The 26,094-nt window shown below is 35.3% G+C and overlaps 1 protein-coding gene across 1 annotated transcript in view; it reads left to right on the top strand.

Moving 5' to 3' along the window:
* Positions 1–26,094, top strand: part of KCNT2 (potassium channel, subfamily T, member 2) — a 121,209-nt gene that overhangs the window by 14,930 nt on the left and 80,185 nt on the right. The window contains exons 6-8 of the mRNA XM_009326185.1: positions 1,168–1,242; positions 1,747–1,830; positions 2,408–2,502. Coding sequence (XP_009324460.1) covers positions 1,168–1,242; positions 1,747–1,830; positions 2,408–2,502 — 254 coding nt within the window. The remainder of the gene's footprint in view (positions 1–1,167; positions 1,243–1,746; positions 1,831–2,407; positions 2,503–26,094) is intronic.

Genomic DNA, 26,094 nt, shown 5'->3' with positions numbered 1-26,094 from the left:
CTTAATTTCATTCCTCTTTTTAATACTTATTTCTTAATAAGTTAATATCTTAATAGCAGGATTAGAATTAATAAAGAGAAATATCCAGACCCAGAGGCTAACATGCAGAGGCTAATGAAACAAGATTAAGAGAAAACAAGCTGGTATTTTTTCTTTGGAAAATACAGCATATTTGCATTCCTCTTTTGCTTATATTTTGCCATGAAGTTCTATCAGAAGGATGTACAGAGAGTGGCTCATCATTCATAACAAACGTTAGTATGGACTATAGGGCAGTCACCTGTGTATAGGGGTAATCAAAACAGTTGATTTGATGGTAAAATCTTCTGAGCAGGGCATGTCCTTTGGATATATGTCTCTGCAACACTTACACTGTACTAGGGCTTTGTCTCTAGTTTTTAGACACTAAGTCAATAAGCATTAAGGTAAGAAATACTTGGGCACAGTCAAAAGCTAAAGCACTGTAATGCACGATTTTAAAGATTTAGAGGTTTCTAAGAAAGAAGTAGAAACAGTTGCAGATAAAAGAATTTGCCAGCAGGGTTGTCTGTTACTTGTATGAAGAGTCATTGAAAAATGAGAATTACTAAAAAGATAATTCCTTAGGACAGGAACCTCACCTCCTTATCTGTGTGTAAGCCTGCACGTAAAAATAAAAGTAAACTAACCTTTGAAGAACGAAAAAACAGAGACAAGATGTCTGTGTGTGATTCCAAGGTACCTAAAAATGCAATAGAAGAAAACAGGAGCATATTATTCTCTGAAAAAAATGAAAACTTAATTTAATGAATCTCTTCATTAGCTGAGAGAATGAGTTGACTAGTTAATGCAATTAGAATTCTCCATTTGAGCTGTCTTACTAACTAGGTCATAGCAAGAAAATATATGGAAATAGAGAACTGCTCTAGTAAAAATACAGATTTAAAAGTATATATTTTTACCTGTGAGGTACATTATGATAAACAGTAAGAAAAATAGGCCAGAGTGGCCTATATTCTATATTCACATTTGACATATATGTTTAAATCTGAGGTGAATGATCTTCCTGAAATTCAGCTAGTGGGAGAGACTCCATATGTGGCATTGGAATATCACATATACTTCTCATCAGAACTATATGTAAGCCTACTGTGACATGGTGTTTTTTTTTTTTCCTTTTCTTTGAAGGGAAATATCTGGGAACAAATTCTGAGAATACCCTTTCTACTGGAAATAATTAATGCTGTCCCTTTCATCATCACGGTAAACATATTTGAATTAATACATTTGCACATCGCACTTTTATAGCCGCGCAAATACTCTTAATTTTTATTGGAGTAAATTTGAATCTTATGTGGATGACAAATTTGTGCCTGTGGGAACAGAAATTTGTCAACAACAAGAAGATAGTTTGCTACTTGAATGAAGTAATAATACAGATCACTTTCCTCTTCCTCCCTCATAGGGGACAAACAAAACCAAAACCCTCTAACTCAAACTACAGCACAATCAATAAAATAAACCAGCTAGATATAAAAATGTAAGAATCTCTGGTGTCTGCACTGAAAACTGACTGTCCTTATTTTATCAAATTATCTTGTATACAGTTTATCACAAAGGAAGAAAAAGTGTTATTTAAAGCCATATCTTACACCAGAAACACATTAATAATAAGTGTTTTGCTCAAGTGTTTCATTGCTGCTTGAATAAAAAAGCTCTATTCTTGAATAGAAAAGCTTTTAATGAATTTGTTAATTTTTCTTTCAGATTTTCTGGCCATTCCTAAGAAACCTGTTTATTCCTGTATTTTTAAATTGTTGGCTGGCAAAGCATGCTTTAGAGAATATGATTGTAAGTATGACAAAGGAAATAACTATTTTAGAGTTTCTGGTTTTTTAGTATATTGTCTTTAGTGGGATTTTGGCAGTACAGTCCACTGTCCAACTTTAATAGGAAGCTAACCAGATCTGTATTTAGATTATACAAATGGTCAAGTATTGCTAAACTGCTTTCTGCATCAAAATTAGAAAAAATTAAGACATCAAGTGAAATCTCAATTTGTATAAATTGTTACTGTGCCGATAAGGGAAAGTTGGAATGGCTGGTTCTTCTGCTACTCTTCCATTCATACACAATTGCAGGGAACTCAGCTGCTATGCCTTAATTGGTCCTTGCAGCCTGTAATTTGAAAGCTAGACATGAGCAGACAGATCTTAAGGCAGCTTGCAATAGTATCAGAATGGTGCCAGGATGAACAAAGAACTATTTAAATAATCACAGAATCACAGCTGGCTCTTTTGCACCCTTCTATAGGATCTATCATTTGAATGACTGTATTTTATCAGGGCACTATATAATTCCTCTATAGAATCAGCTCATGCCTTATTAATTCAAAACCAAAAATAACACCTATTTTCCATTAATATAGAATGATCTTCACAGAGCCATCCAACGCACACAGTCTGCAATGTTTAACCAAGTCCTCATTTTAATATCTACCTTACTGTGTCTTATCTTCACTTGGTAAGTGGCCAAAAACCCTTTGTTTTTATTATATACATTGGCTTTTCTTCCTTTACTACATGGTGATAAAACAGGCATTGTGGAAATCACGCGTTAAAGTAAGAAGAGTAATATACTTGCAATGAAAGTGTTAACTAGCACCTGGTACTACTGGGGTCCTGATACACTGCGTTTGGAAAGAGAATGTGCGTGCACGGGAAAGGGAATCATTCTCACTCTAAGGAAGGAAATACAGATGATGCAAAAAAGCAGGAGAAAGGGGTGGAAGAAAATTTACATATGTACCAAGAGTGCAATCTCAGTGGAAAAGTGACTCAAATTTGAAGAGTACCAACAGAAGTACCCATACTAAGGTCACCTTACCCTGTCTGGTGGGACAGACAGAGAAAGGTATTCAAGATCTCAGCTTTATCGCTCTGATGACCAAGTCAGGTTCCCATAAGGAGTACAGGGGACAGCTGTTAATAATCTAGATTACAGAAAGTGTAGATTTTATTAATCTAGATTACAGAAAGTAGTGGATGGTAGGTTCAAACAACCCAAACACGCTACTGTGAAGAACTTTTTGCTGCAAGACCTTGAAAACTTAAATTTACAGGAGTCTGGGAAGCATGGAGAAAAATCTGTTGAGGGCATTAAACATACTTGGTTAAAGAAATTCATGAGCTGCAGATTATTGGAGGCTAGGAAAAGATCCAAAGGAAACACACTTGATTGCCCCATTTTTATACTATGCCTTAGGGATCTGCTTGTTGACCAGGGCTGGAGACAGATGAAGTAGACTACAGGAGTCTTTGGTCTCACCCAGTATGGTCATGCTTATGTTTGTATAAATGGATAGTGGTTATAATGTAGCTTGGTAGCTTACTTAACGTACTGAATTTTCTCAGCAGTAGTGCCTGAGAAGTGAGTATCATCATCTTTTTTTTTTTCTGTATAAGAAGAATGTGTGTGTTACAAGATGGTGTACAAGGGGGTAGTGAACAGAGAAGATGATTCTGTGTGGAAAGGCTAAATCACCTGTATTTTTTTTGCCAGACAGGGTGCCTTTGGGTCAGCACACTGATGAAGTTTGGTCTGTCATTTTAAAGACAGTGATTTGATTTTCTCTTATTTTATTTCTCTAGCTTGTTTTTATGATAGCCACTGTTATGTGCTGCCTAACCCTTTTGGTAATTACAGTGTAAAATAACACGTGGCCTTTCCCAGTCTTGTCCCCCTCTGTCCTTTATTCAAGAAGGGGAGTTTGTTCTAGCCAGTGGCTAAACGAATGGTCCAATTTTCCCCTTTGTCTTATGGCCACACAACTGCATAATGACAAATGCTGCCAGTTCTAAACAGTAACAAAATTTTGTGAGATTAAATTTGCTATTGAATATTATGGCCCTTTAAGAGGAAATTTTATATGAATAAGGACTACAATACTTGAACCAGAATGCATAAAATTCTATCACTGTAGCAGTTGGACGTTTTTAATTGGGTCTAATTTTGCTTTTGAATTTTTTACAATACAAAGCGCTTTTGAGTAAATATGCCTTCACCTTTTTACTAACCTACTTCAATATTTTACTGAACTGCTGAACAAAATATGTATCCAGTTCTCAAGTTCTCTGAAGTAAGCTAGTAACAAGAATGTTTCCCAAGAACTCACCATGATGATCCCTGGTTGAATAAAGTATAGAAGCTGCAGCTAAACAGAACATCACGCTCACCACCAGGCGTTTTGATAACCGACAGTAAAACATGCAGAAAATGGCAAGCTCACTTACAGTAATTGTGTCTGGTCTCAACAGCCGCAGATACCAGCTCATTATAGATCATTATATACTGACCTAGTATGGACCCTGCTAGACTGCAAAATAAGCTAAATAGGATGAAAACACCCAGTAATGCAATAACTAAGGAAATGAAGCACTTTTGGAATGACTAAGAATAGTTGTTCAAGCATCTACAGCTTGCCTAAGACTGGAGTTCTGTTTAGGCAATTGTTACTGTTGCTTACATGAACACACATAATGGCATTTTTACACTTTTTTACCCATCTATATATATGATTTTATATTACAGAGTATATTTTTAAAATATCTAAAAAATTCTCTATAAACAGTCAAAATCAATTAGCTTAATGTCTTCGGTTATGTTACATCTATGGTGAATTTGAGACAGCATTTCATTTTAAGAGACATCATTTAGAGCCTACATGAGTTTCTTCACGCTGAAAGAGGAGCAAAGTCCATTTCTGGAATCTGTCCACTTAAGGATGGCTTTCACCAGGCTGATCTTTCACATTTTCTGCAAGAGCAAGCAGTAACCAAGTGTATTCTCCCCAAACACATAAGGGAGCCAGCACTAGACTTATCCATACATGTAATGGAGCACAACACGAAAAAATTTTTAGCTAGCACTGGTCTGTTTTCATAACCATGTTTTGATTACATTTAGAGATACTGCCTTGGTCCGTGAAGTACCATAGCTTCAGTAGTGCAAAATTAATAAGCCTAGATTAGTAGCTTGAATACAGTGCTTGCAGTTTCAGAGCACTTTCCCCCTAGAGTATGTTCAGTACCATGGGGACGTGCTCATGGTGTGCTTTTGGCGCCACTGATAACTGCCCTCACTGTGCCTCCCTGCCAACCTGTAAGTTTAATGGCATAACGACTTTCAGGCATTGTATGCGTTAAATTGCAACACCACAGGCCTTCTCAGTTCCTGGTTGACAGGCTTGCTTTTACCATCTGCTTCAATAGGACCACTGGCTTCTCAGCACTTCCGAAGTCAATATAACTTTACAACACAGGGTTCTAGTCAAAACCGTGCTTTTTTTATCAGACACATAGAAAGAGGTGGCACATAGCTTCATATGGGTATGACACCATTTATAAGAAGTCCAAGATGGTATGAAGCCCAGAAAGACTCCTCTTTCGACTTCCATTTTTTACCAGTTCAGTTAGACTGGTGCACTGAGATGGATGCAACAAGTGCTTTCTTACTGCTTCAAGTGAGACTGAAACCTTTTGTAAGTCTTTTGATGGTCATTTCTGTGACAAAGTTTAAAACAAATAAATGCTGAAGCATAACTACTTTCCAGCATTGATTATGCTCCTTAATCAATTTTTTAGAATTTTGGGTATATTTTTAACATATTTAAAAGTAGGTTTTTGCTGAGGTGCAAAAGAGATGCTTTCTTTACTTTCTTGTGCAGTAACAGAAACCTGTAGTTCTGTACAGAGTACAAAATATCTGGATATGTACAAGCATATTGGAGCTGACATGTCTCCACTGATAATTCTGAAAGTACAATTTTGCTGCAGAATGTATATCATAGGATCTTTTCTGAAAGCTTGTGTGTTTACAGAATGAGAGGATATTTATATCAGAAGATACTTATTTCTGATTTTTGTATGGGTGCAAGTTCAGTGAGCAGGAACATGCCTCTGCCATCTATCTGTCTAGCCAGAACTGAAATTATGTTCTCTCAAATATGGAGGAACTATTCAGTCCCAGTCACTTAAAAGTGCCTCAGCACAACCAGGACCCTGGGGAAGAACCTGGCCAGACCTCCTGGTCTCCTAATGGTTTACCATGGAGGGAGAAAATTTTGCAAGTCTAAGTCCAGTACATTTTTACTTGTTCTTCTAGTGTGTAGACAACAGCATTGCATTTGTTGCCATTTGACTGGTCATCTTTCTGAACAGAAATTTACTTTAAAGATCAGTTTGAGGGATCTATATTATGTACAATAGCTGCAAGAAAACAGCATATTTATAGAAAACATTTTTTTAAAAATTATAAATGCATAAAAGGAGCTCTGCCTCATCAACTTTGCTCCTGTCTGTGTATAATAAGTATTTTCAAAATAACTTCTACCATAGCTAGCAGAAAACCCACAGAAAATGAATTAAATTCTGCTTCATGCATCATGAGCAAACCCATCAGTTACATCTCCACAACAGAATCTTATAAGTGGTGGTTACACATGTAGATGCATTCGAACTTAGGTCTTATAACTCAGGTGTAAACTTTCAGATGAAAAGTTAAAAAAAATAATCTAATGTTTACAGCTAATTAGCTAATTTCAAAATTTTTAGATATAATTATTCAAGCTGTTCTTCACACTCAGAATACAGTGGGAAAAGTTTCCTTCTGTATTTTTGTATACAATTGACAATTTTCAACGTTATTACAGAACAAACAGTAATCACATAACAAAATTCTTGCTCTATTCCACTCTGATTTTTGATAATTTTTTATGGATCTGGGGGTAGAACTCAGTTGTAGATCAATAAATTCATAAGACCAACTCCATGTATCTGTAGTTTACAGATTACAAAGATTTTTTTTTTCTCTTTTCTTCTGATTTCAAAGACAGATTAGGCTGTCCAATAATTTTTCTTTCTTTAAATACCTCAGTGGCCTCCTAACCAGAGCAATTATACTAAAAGATGTGCGCTCCTATATGACACTGTTCAACAGTTACTATTGATAGAGTTCTAGTGAAAGTTACAGACCTAGTCAAAGTATATGTTGTGTCATTTAGCTAATGGATGTTTGCACTTGTTTGTCAAATGGAATACTAATTATTTCCATAAACTGTACAAGATGACAAATAACAGTAAATGACTATTTCAGGCATCTTTCTGTGACTCAGTGTATCATCTATTAAGACTTATTTTGCTTTTAAAATCAGTGTTAGTCATATACCACCAGTGTAGAATGATTAGCATGTGAAAAAGGTGGCTACAAACTGTTTGAGATGGGCATTTCTTTTTTTCATACTGAAGGCTAAGAAGCCTGCACAAACTTTGCTTATGTCTTCATTGAAAGCTCACTGAGGTCAATCTTAACATTTTTTTTTACCCTTCAGTGCTTTCAACATCAGAAAATTAGGATGTTTCCACACACACTGATTTACAGAATAAACGTAGTATGCCACTGCTGTAGCCTCAATGTCAATTACACAGTCAAAATTCTCATCTGGAGGAAACAGCGTGAATAAGTTGCTTTTAAGGATGGAAACAAATCCAGACAATTATCTAGTCCAAACAAGACAAATCAAGACCTTCAGGTTTGGAACACTGTATTACAGAAAAAAACCCCAACCAAACAAAAAAGGATTAATCCCACATAATGTTAGAGAAAATAAAGCATCTCAATGCTCCAGTTCCCTTTATTATCAATAAGTAGAGATAGACAACTCAGAGGGCAATGCAGATCTGAAGGGAACTAAATCACCACATGGAGGTCTGCACTTCTCTGCCCTTCTGTGTTGATTATATCAGGAGCCTACAATGGCAGTTCTCCGAGAAAGATGCCTAGCATTAAGTAGGATGAACTTGAAGAGTGTTAGTGGATTATGTAATGTAGAATAAAATGTGGTTTTTTGGGCCTACAGTTCTTTCTGTGATGTTATGTTTTGTTGTATAGCACTCTCAGTGCTCAGGCCCAATCTCAGTTTATGATTTAGAGAGATTTTCTGCATTCAAAAATAGCACAAAATTAAACTGTAATTATGTCATTTAGTTTGATCAAGTCCAATGATTCCAAAGTGGTAAAGCACATGCAGTCTCAGGATCTAACAGACTAAACAGGAGTTGCAGAATTTAAATCCCAGAATATTATAGAACATTAATTGAAAGTTCTAAATAACTGTAAATAATATAAAATAACTTATTCAACTATTATAAGAATCCCACAAAGCATTAAAATAATAGCAGTTGTACTTTTCTTTCTCTGAAATAAAGCAGATCTGTCAGGAACTTGCTTGTTTCAAGCAAAGGATCTCTATTTTCTGTTTTGAAATATTCCTATGCAGTGCTCTCCAAACATAAACAAATAGATCTAGAAGTACACCAGGTGGCACATGTAGTACCTTCCAAATCCATTGTACCACCTTCCACCCTACCCTTGTCCTGCTTCTCAATTGCTGGAATCAGGGCAGCATGTGTGGGTAGTTCTCCTGTGAGTGTATACAGTTAGAATTGAGGTCTATTTCAGACACTACCTTAACACTTCCTTAGGTGATGGAACAATAAAAAGGTTGTGCAGCCTCTGGAAGGTCAATAACAAAACATTTCTTAAAATATCCATTTATTATTTGTGAACCAATAATCTAGAAATTCAATTAAAGTTTATCTGAACTATTGCCTTCTGGGAAAAACTGTGTGCATAAACACAAGGACATCATTTTCATCAACTTTGGTAGGAGAAAAACGTATTGCATACAGAGTTTATCTTTTCTTAGGTATAGAAATTTCTAAGGTGGCTTTGCTAAAATCTACTGTATAAGCAGCATGTGAAATCAGTGTTGCCATAAATAGCTGTCAATCTAGATTAAGTGAAACAAATTTAGATAAAACTCCCACTGTTTCTAATGGAATATGGACTTAAGGGGTGGGTCACACCTTTTTCACCTTTGCTAGCACTGGGGATCATGTGCTTACATCCATATTATTAGTACTTAAGGGCCAAAGCCTTTGAGAAGGCTTGATGAGAAAATGTAATGAAAAATTACAATGACAAAATATAATAAAAAACCCAACTCGTTTCTTGGATTAGTGCCTTTGCTTATTTTTATACAAGTATTGTATTGTGACAACACAGAAATATTACCATATATAAATTTATTCTGTTTTCTTTTTTTTTCCCTTTGGTTGATAGCATGGTATTTGTCATAATAAATTTTTAAAAATATTTTTACATGTTTAAGTTCAAGAGTTCAGATCTTAAAAAAGCATATGGGTGATTAGTGCTGTTAAAGAGTGCTGCTTAAAGACTATAGGGTAAGGACTTAAGCTGCTGAAAAACTGGTTAATTGTTTGTGAAAGGCAGAACAGAAATCATGTTTATTATAGGGAGAGAAAAAGTATGGAAGCCCAATCAGAAGTCTTTTTGGCTACCCATCAAACATGGTTTCTATGGAAACCTAGATAATTATATAGTGATTTTCATGCTATTTTAGTTATTAACTTGGTAGCGACATAATGTTTCCTTTGTTAATCTTTTTAGATGTTTCTACATAGTTATTTCTAAAATAATTAGGTCAGCATCTTTCCCATGCTACATGCAGGGAACTCTTTGTGCAACTGATGTAATGGAACATTTAAAACTAGACAGAGACCAATGAAATTAATAATAATTTGAATAGCCTATTTACTGTGGTCTGTGGAACAAAGTCATAAAGGTTAGAGAGTTCAATCTAAATTATCTTCCGAGTGTGAGAGATACATTTGTAGTCATCTTTTCTTCTGAAAATAAAAAATAATCAGAAAGACTAAATGGTAGCTCAGAAAGCTGCCCTTCACAAACCCTCTGTAAAATGCAGCGTCAACAACAGATTATTTATAAGCAAATCCTCTGATTTTTTTTAATATGTAAAGAAATATTAAATTAAGAAAGTAAACAATATGATTGAGAGATTTCTATTGTTTTATTGCACCCTGGAAGATGAGTCAGAGCTTCAGGTACTTGTGATCTTCTCATGTTCCAATCAAAGCTTTGCTGATTTTCTAGCAGAGGTTGCAGATCATTTATTAACCTGAAAATCAGTAGTTCCAAACCGAATTTAGATAAAAGTGGGCAAAGTTAAATTTGAATAAATTTGAAAGACAAAATAAACTTATCCACATTTTTTGTTTTCTATTATTGTACCACACAATATTTTAATATTTCTTATGGTATGTAACTCTACATCATAGGTCAGGTAAATCATCCTTCAACAATTAATGCAATGGCAGTTTCACAATCTAGTAGCGTGTTGTTTAAATCAATATTTTTAACTGACGCTAGGAAGAATTTTCAGCATGGCTTGCAAGACTTTTACTCTTGGTAAGAGTTAGACATTAAATTACTTTCCATTCTGAAAGTTCCAGCCTCTATTCTGTGAATCATTTGTGATCATTCTCTTCTAATCATTTTTTTCTGCTATGTGAAGGTACTGCAAATTCAGTATCAGAATATGCATATTTAAGTAAAGTGTAAAAATAGATTCAAAACCAAACTCCTGCCCAAGAAGGAGATAAAATGTCTCTCAGGTTCTTTCCCAATATCTTCCCCAATAAGTTTCATGTGATGTAAAAATGTCTCTCAGATACCAAATGCTGCTAATATTTACAATAATCTGGACAAAAAGATGCGTTGAGAATATTTGGGAGGGATACAGAATATTTTGCAAAATGTTATGTACTCTGAATATGCCATTGGGAGAACAATTTTTCAGCTTTTATTATCATAACATCTTGTAATACAGTAATAACATTACCAGATACCATGACAAGCAAAGGTTGTTCTAGCAGCAAAGACCAATTACCATTATGAAAGGAGGAAAAAAAGTAAATTATTTTGAGTCATATAACATTTGGACTGTTAGAAATACATTCTAAAAGACTGCATCTCCATAGCATCCTTTCTTTAGCAATCATATTTTGAATTTTGTGGGAGATAAATAAAATCAAGGTACTGCTAATGTTAACTAATTATGGCTTGCCGACACTTGTAAAGCAACACATAAAATTCCTCAAAGTTAATCTAAATGCAATCCTGTCATTTTTCTTTTGCACGAACACAGCACAACATAGAATGACTATAAGGAATATGTAAAGTCATAGTAAAATTAAAAATTAAATTAGCAAAGCCTGCTTTCATTTTCTGTGTCACACTGATGTACATAAGGACAGAACTGTCACCACAACATATAATTCTGTAATTACCATGTGAACCCCATGACATAATAAAGGGGGATTTGGTGAAAATCTAGAAGTGATCATCCAAAGAGCAAGGACAAATAAGGAATATCAAAGAGAAATAGAATGCCATATCCCGTTACCAAAAATCAATTACCATGTTTTAATATATGCAATATGCATTTGAGACATGTATGTCTTCAAAAGTATCAGCACTTGAAAAAGATCCACAGGAAAAAATGCAGTCAGAGAAAAGGTTTTGGGGATTGAGACATAGGGAGCGATGGAGGTAAACTCAACAGGCATGCAAAGGCATGCAAATTATTAGGATGTGGGTTCTCTAGTAAGCTTTCCATTGGTTTATAAACACACATGCACACATACACCTGCTGCTGAGTCACAGGCTTGTAAGTAGATATCTTGTGTGAAAATGTAAATGTTACATATGCAAAATGTGTGTTACCTTCAGAACAGGGGTGAAAAGAATAACTTTGGTAAAATAAAATGCTAGAATAAAAGTCAATCTGGAATACAACCAGAGTCTGCAGGCTGTGAAATACTGTATCATCATATTGGTAAAAGAAATCTTAGGTTTTGCTTTGGTTTTGGGAGGACTTCAATAAAAGCAGGTAAAGTTCTCCTTAAAGGGGCAATTTGATATATAAAATCAGTGTTAAAAACCTCTGTCTTCCAACTCTCTCATTACAGGAACACATTACATTTCACATGCTTCATTTTATCTTTGCGCTAAAAAGAAAAACCTGATACTCACATGCTGTCTTTGAGAATGTTATATCATTTTAGACAGTAGCAAATAGAATGCCATGTGTAATGATGGATGACTAATTATGTTGAGGATGTTACTTCACCACTTAAAATTCAATGCCTGGCAGCAAACCATCATCACTCACAATTCCTGGCTCAAAAATGAAGTTGTCATTAGCATGCAGACTTAAAAAAAAACCAACAATATATCTTTCATTGACTGATTCATTAGGCTGACAAACTATTTTACTTTACTAAAATTTGGTGTTTATGGTGGTTTATGCTAACACATTTAACTGTATTATTAGATGCCATCAGTTATTCTGGTTCTCTAATGAGCAGTAACTCATTATGCTGATTTGTGATCAGCATAACTCTTTAGTGATTTGTTCACTTTTATTGTCTATTTCATACTCCAACTGTATTTCAAGGGTGTGAAGTTTAGCAAAGATCATATTTCTCAAATCAGAAAGTGAAGAGTTAAAAAAGATGTTGATACAACTTTGGCCATACTAGCAGAAGCTGGCACCAGCTACCAGGAGTTATTCACTCACGCTCTGTATTAGGCAAAACTTTATGGAATATTGAAAGGACATCTCAGAGTCTGTGGCAGAGCTGTGGATGTGATATGGGATGATCTAAAAAGACAATGGATTTTAGCGCATTTACAGTGAATTTTAAAAGGAAAAAATTCTCATTTTTCTCTTCTGTATACTTGGTAATCCATTAGAAATTACTATAATGTTTAGACAGATGTTTTTCAAACAGGTGAAGACTAGAGGGTAGACAGTCATCCAAACATAGTATCACATTTGGGTGATAAACAAATACATGTAAAAGTTAAATGTCCATGGATTCCTGTAACTCACCTGTGTGATATTCTTTCCATTAGCAATCGGGGCGCCATCCCCCATGCCAGAGCTGTCACATGCCAAGATAACTTACTGAGCTTAAATAAAGGAAGTAAAAAATTAAAATATGATTCATTACAAAAATGTTACTTGTTGTCCTGGCTTTGGCTGGGATAGAGTTAATTTTCTTCCTAGTAGCTGCTATAGTGCTGTGTTTTGGATTTAGGGTGAGAATAATGTTGATAACACACCGATGTTTTAGTTGTTGCTAAGCAGTGCTTATACTGAGTCAAGGACTCTTCAGCTTCTCATACTCTGCCAGCAAGGAGGTGCATGAGAGCTGGGAGGGGGCACAGCCAGGACAGCTGACCCCAACTGGCCAAAAGGACATTCCGTATCATGTGACGTCATGCTCAGTACATAAACCAGGGGGAGTTGGCCGGAGGGGGCGGTGACCGCTGCTCAGGAACTGGCTGGGCATTGGTCAGTGGGTGGTGAGCAACTGCACTGTGCATCACTTGTTTTGTATATTCTTTTATCATTATTATTATTTTCCCTTCCTTTTCTGTCCTATTAAACTGTCTTTATCTCAACCCACGAATTTTACTTTTTGTTTTCCGATTCTCTCCCCCATCCCACAGAAGCAGGGGGGTAGTGAGCAAACAGCTGTGTGGTGTTTAGCTGCCTTCAGGTTAAACCACAACACTCGTAAACTCAATCTGATAATTGCTTGTGGACTTCAACAAAAGTCTTTACCAAAACTTACAGGTCTGTCAATCATTTGACCTAGTCACAACAATTAAACATCAATTTGATGTCAGAGACTGTTAAAGATTAATTTCTAAACAGTATCTCAGCTCCAATAAATTTGTATTTCTAGTACTGTTATTCCATTCTCCCTCTCCCCCACAAAGTAGAAGTCTGTAAATAAAGACCCTTTAGGGTATAACCCAAATAAACAGCACTGATGAATGAGTTCTGTACTTCCATTGACAAATAAAACCTTCTCCTAAAAAAGTTAAAAATAGTAAATTATATTAAGTTTTGTTATCGCTCAACCTCAGTAAAACATCTAACTGTATACTTATAAAGGAACTCAAACGTAAGCTTAAGGTTGAATATATGCTCCCTTTCTTTGCAAAAATACAGCTATATTTTTTGTTTGTGGAAGTTGTACATTTCTGCAATATATATGAAAAATTATATACTGTATATTAGAGTGGAAGTGGCTGAGTCACAGCAATGAGGAAGAAAAAATAATTGGTATTCATTTAGTAAACACTGAAGTACAAACCGTGGGTTGACTTTGCAGACTGAAAACTTAACAACAGGCATGAAATCAAATTGTCAGTTCCTTTGGGCACAGAATACTGTACGTAATTACATTCCACAGCAAAGTAGTATGTTTACTAGTATATTACAAAAGGAGTAGGAGATCATATAAGGGATGAGGCTATTTAAAGGTTTCCAATACATTATGGTCTCCTATAATCGCATGCATTCTACTGCTTTGCTTAACTCTACAGCATAAGAGCAAAACTCTTCATGGAATTCCAATAAACTTTTGAGTTACCTTTTCATATTTTCAGGACATCTATTATTACTGGCTTACATGACAAACCTTAGTCAACTGCTGAGAATGAGCTCTTGTACTTAATTTGCTTTTCAGTTTACAGTGTGTTGATATCAACAAATTAAATACAGTCTTATATTTGGCAAGTTTGTTATCATTAGTGATGAGCAGTGAAAATAAAGTAAATGGAAATATTTTATGCAAAGAAGTTCAAAATAAAATTACTGATGAGAGGGCACAGCTACATGTGGGCATGTATGTACTTTTACTAGAATTGGATAAATATGGCAAAAAAACAATTGTGGGTCATGTTTCAACTGTTCCTTCACTCGATTGTTTTTTGTTCACTTTGCTAATATTCTAAAACTAAAAAAGAAAAAATGCAGAAAATAAATATTCAGCCAACTTTAAGGCAAATGTGAAATACTCCATCTTGAATATTCAGAGTGGAAGTCTCATTCTAAGGGCTGTAGTGACTATGTAGTAGGAATAAAATCTTACTGAATATTCTCCATGGGCTAAGCAGTCGAAAGGAAAATATGGCAGACAAAACATAGCAGAGACTAACTATATAGTGTGCTGTCAGTCCTGGTACTCATGGTGATCTTCTTTCTTCTTCCTCCCCTGCCTTCATCTTTCCAGTGTTGTGGTCATTAATCCCATATTATTTTGCTGGCTACTTGAATCAGCTCCCCTCTTCGCTCATGTGTCTGCTGTTTTTTGCTCATCCTGATACTACCTGTGCTCTTCCTTTAAATGATGAGTATAATCAAGTACACTATTTTGAGAATGTAGCTTGTTGGGATTTCATCATAAACCATCATAAACATACTTGTGATTGTTAAACAGTCACACCTCACACTTCAGAATACTCCTGTGAGGTTTTGGATTTCATTGATTTTTAGAAACAGTTATATGTATAGATCCATTTGAATTCTAGCCAAAGAAATTATCAGACTTGAAATTTTTTTCTTCAAGCAAACACATGGTCAAAACAGGTGGCCCAAAGAAGAAAACTCAGATGGAATTCATAAAAACTTCTATGACTTTCAGAAAACTCTTCATCTATTGTAAAGTTCAGGCTTCTTCACTCAACCAAAACATTTCATTGAAGACACCATCAGGACTCCACCAGAGTTAACAATAGTGAGGAGCAGGAGGAGAATGACGATTAAATCATGGAGCTTGCTGACCAAATCAAACAAGGCACAGACAGTCCAAGGTATCCAAGTCCTGTGGCTCATAGCTAGAAGAATTGTTAGGTTTCCAAGCAGAAAGTCAAACCATAAAGGAGCCTGCTTCTGTAATATATGATGTAATATATTGCTTTTATCTCCTAGCAGTTACCTCCTATAATTTTCACTCCACTAGACAACCTCTACTTAACATTTGCCCCCGTTCTGGTATTTTGGCAAACCTAAGCATTAAGCCTGGTGCTTAATTATATCTTATTCACAGGCCAGTTGTTTCCCTGGTCATTGCCCGAACAAGTTCTCTCTAGCTAAGGCAGTAGGTCAGCAAGGAGGCAACTTTGAAGTAAAAATACCTTCCCAGTAGGAACACAAACAAGCAAAAATTATTTACGTGGCACACATTTTCACTTATGCTGTTGTTTTTTTAAAAACAAATTATGATGAAATAAAGGAACCAAAGCATACCATGTGAGTATTCTAAAAAAAAAAGGGAAGGATATACTTTAAGTCACATTGCTGTTTCCATACACCCCTTTGGATCTTGTACTACCCTCTTCAGTGAACTTTCTATTGACCATGAGCCTACAGATAGTGTTCCAAATAGACAGAGACTGGATGTCAGTGCAATTGTCTTGAGACTGCCCACACAGCCACCCATTTAACCAGCTTGATGGACACTACCCTTGTAAAGCAGCAACACAGTGTATGCTTCCATTTTGCTCACTGCCTGTTTGAACAATCTTTCTCTGTCTTAAGAACATCATGGAATGTAGCAGCTAAATTGAGGACAATCTAATAGAAATGTACATGCACAGGATTTACTTCTGTTGCCCAGATCTGGCAAACCCCACTATCAACCTGCAGAGGATCTGTGTAATTATTGGTGACCTCACTGGCAAAGGTACCAACACTGAAAACACCTATGCATACGAAAGAAGTTTAAATGATGCCATATTTGTGCACATAACAAAAATATGGAAGGGAAACACTCATAATGATAACAGAGAAAAGACCATTGGTGAGTCAGTGATTTCACAGCACAGCTTGAAATGTGAGAAGCGTACACCACTGTCCTGATGTGATCTGACTACAACCATTTACCTTAAACACTCTCTCTAAATTTAAATTTTCCAGAAGGGAGAACAATAGAAAGTTTTCTGTTACCTAAACTCCTCACCCATAAAGATGTGTTTTATCCAACATCCAGAGATGCAGAAAACAGATATGTCCATCTAACTTGTGACTTGGAGAACAAACCTGTCTGCTTGCTTCATTTTATAAACATAAGTGGGTTACTGCATTTTAAAACAGCACAACTTTAAATAATATGCAGTGCTGTTATTTTCACTGATACTTTCAATTATTATTAAAAATACTAGAGAATGTGCTTATGTTCAGTGTTCAGCATCTTGAACAATTATTTAAAACACCACCTTTAGTTCATAAAAATACACATATCTACTTAAAAAGTAAATAATAGTGCAATAATAAAATCCAAAATGGAGCAGATTACATCCTCATTTAAGTTATCATAAAGCTTTTGCCTTTACTGATCTATAAATATTCATCTGGAGAACGAACTCATTAGTGTAAACATTGTGCAATAGAAGGAGCACAACAGATGTCTATCTCTGTGTTCCTACATAATTGTGGCATTTCACCATGGTCTTCATTTGGGCTTCTCAAAATGTTCAAGTCCATCATGTTCCATCTGTCTCCTCTCCGTATCTCCTTTGTGCTTAGAAAGATTATATGAAGCACAGCAAGCAGCTGCCATGAGAAACACATATTTCTTATCAGTTTCTAGCCTACATGTTTGGGTCTTCTATTTATTCACCCTTTAGTCTTCCAAATACATATTCTATTGTTTTTCTCAAGAAGTGCTTTTTTCCCTTTTAGGTGCCTAATGAAAGAATCCATAAGCTCAGTAAACATATGAAAAGCTGTTTCTAGTAAATGATATTCCATGACTAGTTTTTCTTGCTTCAGTTACACATCACATACAAAAATATTGCTATATGGAATAATCACTCTACAAGCTCAACTTGCAGAACCTGGAATGAGAAGGGTAGAATTTGTGAAGTAGACCATGCTTCAAGGGGGCCTCAGAGCCTACGTTCTGGCTCATGAAAAGTCAGCTTTCTGATAACTTAGTTCTCCATGTCTTCTAATGATGAAGATTGTCATCATTATCATTATTCTGTGCAGTCCTTTTAGATAATTGATGATGAAAACAAATGTGAATGAAAATTTCTGGGAAAAAGATGAGCTTAATGCAGACAGTGAGGATTGGCTGCAATAGCATATTAAAAGATTGTGAGAGAAATATAAATAAGGCAAGCAGAAATCAGTTTCTTCCCTGTCTACAAGTAAAATTCACTTCTGACAGAGCATGGGTATAACTCTGCAACAGAATATATGTTTTATGGAAATTTAAGCTGGAAAGGAAAATTTCACCTGTGAGCTTTCCAAAGGGCTGCACCCCTCATGCCTGTGGTTAAGGTGGGTAAGACAAGTGGTATCTGCTGTGAATCACTTGCAAGTTTTAGATGACTCCAGCCTGTATTTACTATTGGTTTGAGTTTCACAGCAGGATAAGCAGTGCAGAAAAGACCATTCTTCCTGAATATTACTCATCTGTAAATTTCTGAGAAATTAATTTTTGTTTATGGTGTTATTAACAAGAAAATTTTGCAACTGGAGGAAGGTCATTTGGCTTGTCCTGAAGAAGTTGTTTTAATAGCAGCAACGAGAGCAGCAAAAGAGTTGCACTCAAAATGCAAACAAATGAGAGGCTGTCAAGGAGATGTAAAAATGGATGGAAGTGTAAGGAAGATCCATGATGAATATCCCTGAGAATCAAATAAGAAGGCAAAATCTTATAAGGAGAGAATTTTGACCACCAGAACTGAAGGAAAGATAAATCAAAACGAATACTTAACAATAAAATTAAATCCATTTGTCATTAGAATATGCTATGACTTGAGTTAGGTTGGAAATGAACAGAATTATTTTTTCAGTAGCTTATAGACTATATCATAATGCTGTAACAGTTGTAAGGTTGTAAATCATCTAAGACTGATCCTGTCTCACGTGTTTGTAAAATTGTATTGAATCAACTCTTTTCCTAAACGTTTATTTAATTCCATGGCCTAGCTTATATGGGGATCAAAAATTTAGTAAATTAGATATTTTGCAGACAAACTATCCAAATAGACTGAAGCTAAGGTGTTTTACCACTACAGATGTACACAAGGAGCCACATAAACCTAATAAGCTGTCATAAAGGAATATTGGCATCTGGGATTTTCCAGACATTGAAAGATATTACACGTTTCAGTGAGGTCTGGAAACACTCTTACTGTAGGCAGCTTTGGTACAGAATACATGTAAACATTAGAGAGGATACTTCAAGGTCAGGAACTGGAGGCTTGTTTACAACAAATAAATGTTTGTAATGAGACTGAAGTGTACCTGGGCTAGGATGGACACAGAGCTGATTCACCCTCCATTAGAGAAAGTCTGCTCTTGGACCACAACTAGGGTATGCATACTGAATTATTATTACAAGTTCTTTTAATGCAGGCAGAGTATTTCAGGGGAGAATCTTTCCATACTGTTTTGTTTATTCTTTCATTAAAAATCTGTTACTGCTTTCAGTAGAAGCAGGACATTGAATTAGAGGAGCCTTTTGCTTAATCCAATATGGATGTTGGCCATTTTTATTGTGTCAGTCCTTTTAGAAACTTTATCCATCCAACTTGAGACTCTTTTTGCCTCTTCTTGCCATCTCTCTCCATCATTATCATAAGGAGGAAAGAAACAGGACGTGGGTTTGAATTCACAGTCATAGAGGATGAATATGAAGCTGGATTTTCCATATGTCCAGTAGCAATCTAACCAATAATTATTACTTCCTTCAAAAAGGAGCAAATAACAAAGATAAAAAATGGTGCTTCTATAGTAGATATAACCCAGTCTCAGAGTTTTAAAAGATTGAGTTTCCATTTCTTTATTACTCTTGGCTTCTCTTAGCCAACCTTCTATGAGTCAAGTTGTTTTTTTTTTTTAAACAAATCTGATGATGAAAATCCAAGTTTAACATGTTTAACATCTGTCAAGTACATAATTAAACAACATCTATAGTGGTAGTGGTTCAATACCAGGCTTTGGAAATTGAATATAATTTTTCATGAGTTACCTCAAAACAAACCTAGGTTCAGACAGATATCCAAACACAGTCCTAGAGCTAGTTTGCATTTCTTAGGTTTTCTTCGTATTTATAAGGATTTTTATTACTTTTTATTATTTATGCTAAGAGGATAACTGTGGACTGCATTCTGTCACTAGGAAACGAAATATATGTATACCCAGCCATAATCAATACCCCTGTCTCCAATTCCTATCCTGATTCTACACGCTGGGTTAGTTGCTTCTTACGCACGTTTAACAAATATTCGGATGATGAATCTTTCAATTGTTAATTCAATTTGATCGAGGGAGCATGGGTGGTTTGCATAACAACTGTTACACCCTTAAGAGTGTTTCAAAACTATTGCAAGAAACATTAAGCATGATGTTCCAAAGCATAACATATTGGGTGTATTAAATTAGAAGTTTCCATTTGAATTTTCCAGCACAACACATATAATTTCTGAATATTATAGAGTACTTAATTATTCTTCCTGAGAAAGGATAGGTAAGTAATATTACATAATTCTGTAATGCCCTGCAAGTGAAGAGTGTCTGGTGCTTGAAGTACTGACTGCACGATTCTATTTCCTGAATAGTTACTGACTCCTTGTGTGAGCAGTCCAAAACCTCAGACCCCCACAGGCTCTTAGCTGCAACAGTATTGACACACTGAAGTTGGAATGCCAAGGTTTACTTTGTTTACCATCAAAGCTCTGGGGCAGACTGAAAGCATACAACAATACAGCTAGTTCTTTGGACTTACAGACTGAAGTGTGCACAGACCTTTTTATGGAAAAACACTGAGCTGAATGCTGTCCACAGTGGGACTCTGCTTGTGCAGTCTCAATGACCAGAGTTGTTTTCTTGCAGCTCCACTTCTCATTTCACAAAAATGCAGCAGCAGGAGTCAAAAGGTTCTCACTCAGTTTCTACAAATATTTATATACCATTGGTCATTTCATAATATCCTATTCTGCTTAACAAGATGTTCTGCAGTTTCTGGAAGTCACATGGCTTACTAGTGGAAGTTTATAAGTTGAGCTTTTGCAACCATCAGCTGCATATAACGTACTGATCTTTGGGGAAGGAAAATGCTTATATTAGACACTATGGGTAAGCAATAATGATATCATCAAACACCATCATTTAGGATAAAGATACAACTGGGATACAGAAAAAGGTGACCTTTCCAGCGGAAAAGAAATTCAGAATTCATTTCTGACATGGTGGGATTGCTGTGTAGTGAAAGAAAGAGTTCTGCACCCCTACCTCAGCTTGTATTTAAAGCCCCACAGAACCGAACAGCTTGATTCAAAGTCTGTTGAAGTAATCTGAGTCTTCCCCTTCACTACTGTGATTCTGAAAAAAAGGGAGACTGTTGTATGAAAACACATGCCGGTCTCTGAAAAGAAAATATTCTGGAAAAATAGAAAGATTTACATTGGACTATCTGATGAAGTGGCATTAGAGTTGCAAAAATATCTGAGCTACTTGTTATAACATTAATTTTGTCCTTGAATATTAAGAAGCCACAGTGTCCAGCAGTATCTTCTTTTTTGTGCAGTCAGTGAATACATTTCAGCATGATCTACTGCATTCATAGGATCATTTGTTACCAACTAAGAATAACAAGTGTATTTCTCTACTGACTTACTTTAAAGACAGCATAACAATCTTCATCTTCTTTCCAATCAGCATTTCTCTCTCATTCCTTTCACTGTCTTGTATGCAATTAATCATTTCTATGTCCTGGAATTCAGTTATTCCCCAGCTTTAAAGCCTTCTATATGGAATGAAAGGTGCAACTTAGAACAACTTATTGCAATTCTTAAATTTGATATGTTTTACATGATATATTCTACCAGACTCTGTCATTTTAACATTTTGGAAATTGCACATCTACTTAAACTAGTCAAATTTTTTCCTATTTTAATGCTGTTTATGGAAAAGTGCTTTTCAGAAAATAAATGTTTAGAAAAAAAAAAGGTTTTATAAAAGACCTGAGAAAGCATGACAGGGCTTGGAAAAAATTGAAGGATTTGGTTTTCAGCAACTTAAAACCTCAGTTTCAGGGTGTTTGGACAGGATAGACATTTTATTGTCGGTCAGAGTATTTTCTGATTGTCTCTTCGCTCATTTACTTGCTGTAGTTTCTGCTCATCCCTTGCTCTTTTTCTTTGCCTCTTCTTCATTATTTACACAAGAATCAGAGGTTCTATCAGAAAGCATTAAGTTTTTAGGTCATGGGTAAGGTGGTTAGCAACACCTTCACCTTTTGTAGGACCAGACTACACAACTCAGTAGTGTCTCACAGGAAAAAGATAATTAAAATTCAGAGGACATGTATTATCATTCAGAAGTCAACATGCAATATTTCCATATGTATCTGATACAGTCAATGAAAAAATGCCACCTTAATGTCACTCCAGTTATATCAGTATTCAACGCAGAGTTTTGTGACGTATAAATTGAGTGTTTAATGATTCTATGTATACTAATTCTACAAGTACTGAGAGTTGCTTTTCCAATAAGGTCTAATTTTAAAATACAGAACAAAACTGCATCTGGCTCTACATCAGTGCCCTAGAGAGACAGAACAGCCCACAGAGACAACTTCTAGTATGAAAAACTGTTTGCCTCTGTACAAAGCAGAGCATTCTCCAGATACAGCATTAGTCCTAACATCACTTTCATTTTGAGGACTTAAGACTGGCACCAGCTTAATATTAACATTTTTAGCAAGGGGTGAGCTATGCATTTGTCAGACTTCTAAGAGATATTACATGCCTCCCAGAGTGAGACTGAAGCATGTACTGTTCTATAGCCACATTTTACTTTGGTGTAAAGATTGAGGAAATGTCTTTAAACATCTCAGGTGAATTCTTCCAAATCTTCATTTCCTTAGGCAGATAGTTACAACCACTGTAGTGGTAAAATATGTGTCAAATGCCTGCCCATGTATTTCCTGGAAAGTTAACATGGTCATCTTTGTCAGTATTTTGCTGTATTTGAATTTTACCCATAGATATTTGCTACAGTTGACGGTCTATCAACAATTTTGGTGACTGATGGTTCATTGCAATTTTTCTCACAAAGAAAAAGAAAAATCTGACAGTAGCATCAGAAAATTTTAAAATAATACAAACAGCAATTGGCAGTACAGAACAATCAAATAATCATAATTTAATTTCTAATTTGTTCTAACATCACCATTCTGTGGTAGGATATGTGGAAACTTTAAGGAGTTTTGGGTGTGAGAAACTACTGGGAACACTTACTTAATATGCAGAATTACTGTATTTCTGAGTTATTTCAGATGTAACTTCTGCAGTATATAAGCACTGAGCCTGTACCACAGAATCTCACTGAACCTGATAAAATTAATTCCTATTGATTTCAAGATATCCATTAGGTAGTCCCTGTAACTAGCTACTTAAATCACAACAAAGTAATTAAACAAGCTGAAGCTCAAATTTAAAATCCAAAGAAAACAATGCTGTTAGTTACTTCCTAATCCTGAAGACACCTAAGCATCTCTAACTTTTAGCTTCAGCCTCCGGTGCATTATTTTAGACCTCAAGAGGTTGTACCTGTAAACAATAGTTTTCTCTAAAAGTAAAAATAATAATGTAGAAAGACATATTTGGCAACACTGATGAAATACAAACCGATATAAAATAGATTCTAAATGATTATAAATAGTGATAGTTAATGTACAATACTTGCAAATTGCTATCCAAATGGTTCTTGTTATGTCCATTTCTATGACATGCTACTGCAGCATAACAAAAATCTGGCTTAATCTCAGGGGTTATTTTAATCTAGAGTATTTATTTCTGTACTGCATGTGGAGATAGGTTATTTACAAACAGTAGTTAGTTTTGGCACATAAAATACTCAAGCAAACAAAGATTACTGGAATTAGAAAGAAAACTTCCAGTAAAATGAAGATTGAACTCTCAAAAGTTGAAATGATACCTAAACTAAACATGACTAATCTTCAGAGATTACATGTTACTATCTTCACTTTTTGTTTTTCAAGTGCAGTGGTAGCAGAGTGTTTAAAATCACATTTCTGTTCTCCATAAGTTTGTAATAAGTTTTCTGATACTACTTTTGCTTTAGCAGACCCATGGTTTGAGTTTCTGTGGGGTTTTTTAGTAATATTAAAATCTCTCCATTAAACCAATTTTGTTTTGTTGTAACTGCTCACTTAGATCCACTATGAAAAGACAGCCTTGCTGAATTTACCGGAAACCTAAAATTGGCATAGAAGCTGACTTGGCCCCTATGTTTTAATTAGGCATTTTCTGTGTATTACTATGGTGGTTTATTTTCTCCACAAGAACAAGTTGGTGTGAGCATTGCCTTTGCTGAATGTTCCTTTCCTGCTTGAAATCATTATGTTTGTCCAGGGATGACCAAGTAAATTATTGTTTCTTCATGGGATGAAAGAGGAGAAGGAAGCAGACAAGAACAAGGAGATAAAAATACCACCATAAAATATCAAAACAGCCAAAAGATGAAGTCCAAGTTACTGCATATTTCATTATGTCAGGAAATATGAGAAAGCAGACAAGAACATATGCTGTCTGTATTAGTACATGCAGTATTTATGCATCTTTTAAAAATAATGCTTAACACTTAATTTACAAGAAAAAAAAAGTTGATACTACTATTAATATAAAGAATTAGGTTATATTAAAAGATGTCAATAAGTTGCAGGGAATGAAGTAACTAATCCATGTGGACTTGGCTTCACGAACAGCCAGCAACTTTCCACTGCACTCTATGCAGTGTAAGCAGGTAGGCCAAATAGATAGGAACATGCTATAGATGCTGAGCAACGTTTCTTTAATCTCACCACCAGTGCCTCTAAAATACAATATTCTTGAGGGAGGAGTAAAAGAGGTAATATTTCATCTGGTAATTAGACTCCCATAAAATTGTTTCTTGAAAGTCAGGTTTTTCTACAGTTTTGTGATCTCTAGCTCTAGTAAAAACAAAAGGCAGAGCAGCAAAACACCCAGTAAAATTAAGACTTGGTAACCTAATTTTGGATTTATCATTCCTTTGTTTTCAGAGTTAGGGCTTCAAGTACAATTTGGTAGAACTGCGGTGCAAATAAATGAGGTGCAAGTAATTTGGAGGAAAGAAATTAATTTGTTCAACAAGTTGTTAGAAGAGCTGAATTTCTGCTTCAGCAAAGAAGAAATAGCTCCCCTGTCTTATTGACTTTAATATTGTTAACTAAATGTGAGAAGCTTTGGCTCATGCCCACTGAGTTCAACGAGAAACAGATTTGAATCCACAACATTTTGGATCAGGCACAAAATTATTTTGATGGCTTCAAGAAGTGTATAGGACTATAAGGGAGCACAGCTGATAAAATGAAATCTTGGTTTCACTGAACTCAATGGTAATTTTACTGTTCACTTGGAAAAAGCTGAAATGGTTCCTGATACATTAACTTATTTCAGTTAAGCTAAAGTGTGATTGGGTGGGCTGGCTACGGAAAGCTCATGAAGAAGAATAATAAAGAAAATATCTCCTTCATCAAGACTTGAGTTTTCCTACCAGCAAGCTATTAAGAATTTTTAAGGTTTTACAAAAAGAACAGAAAGTGAAGAAGCAATTCTCATTCCTTGAAAATGTAAAAAAACCCTAGAGTACTTTTTTTTTCATTTTAATCCATCCTGTCAAATACAAAGGGTAAAATTGACTCTTTTGCATATACAAACACCAAGCAATTTCACAGGACCAGCATCAGAAAAAATACATTTCTACCAATGATAGGATCATGTATTGTGCTTCAATACAAACCCATCTTCAGTTATTTAACACACTTAGTGGAGTGGTGTAGTAGTCCTGTTATGTGGGAGCCATATCACTGGCTCAATGTAATTGCTGCTTTCCTGGCCCTTGTGACCTTAATTCCTCTAAAAAAAACTGTGTTTTAGAGATGTACCCACAAAGGACAACTAAAGAGAAGAAAATGCACCAAGGTGATCAGGAGTAACAACAATGAAGAATTAAAAATCTATCATCATTGTGCTTTTAAAATTACATATAACTTATGTGGATAATGATATTAAAATAGCTTCTTTTTCCATACTTGAATGCCTCTGCAGTATAGTCCATTATTTCAAATTAACAGTGGAAAAGGATTTAGCTGGAAAACTTGCATGTCTGAGACCAAAAGAAAGCTTCATTAGTATAGTTCTTTACAGTCCTTCTGTTAAAATTTTCAGTGATAAAAATATAATTATCCTTTTTGAAAAAAGACGACAAAACTGGGGACAAAACCAGGGACATAGTGGAATTATGGAAGATCTAGA

This window comes from Pygoscelis adeliae, unplaced genomic scaffold (genome assembly GCF_000699105.1).
Source record: "Pygoscelis adeliae isolate BGI_AS28 unplaced genomic scaffold, ASM69910v1 Scaffold466, whole genome shotgun sequence".
In the NCBI taxonomy this organism is placed as follows: Eukaryota; Metazoa; Chordata; class Aves; order Sphenisciformes; family Spheniscidae; genus Pygoscelis; species Pygoscelis adeliae.
Note: the sequence above shows the minus strand (reverse complement) of the source record. Positions and strands in the feature narration are given on the sequence as shown.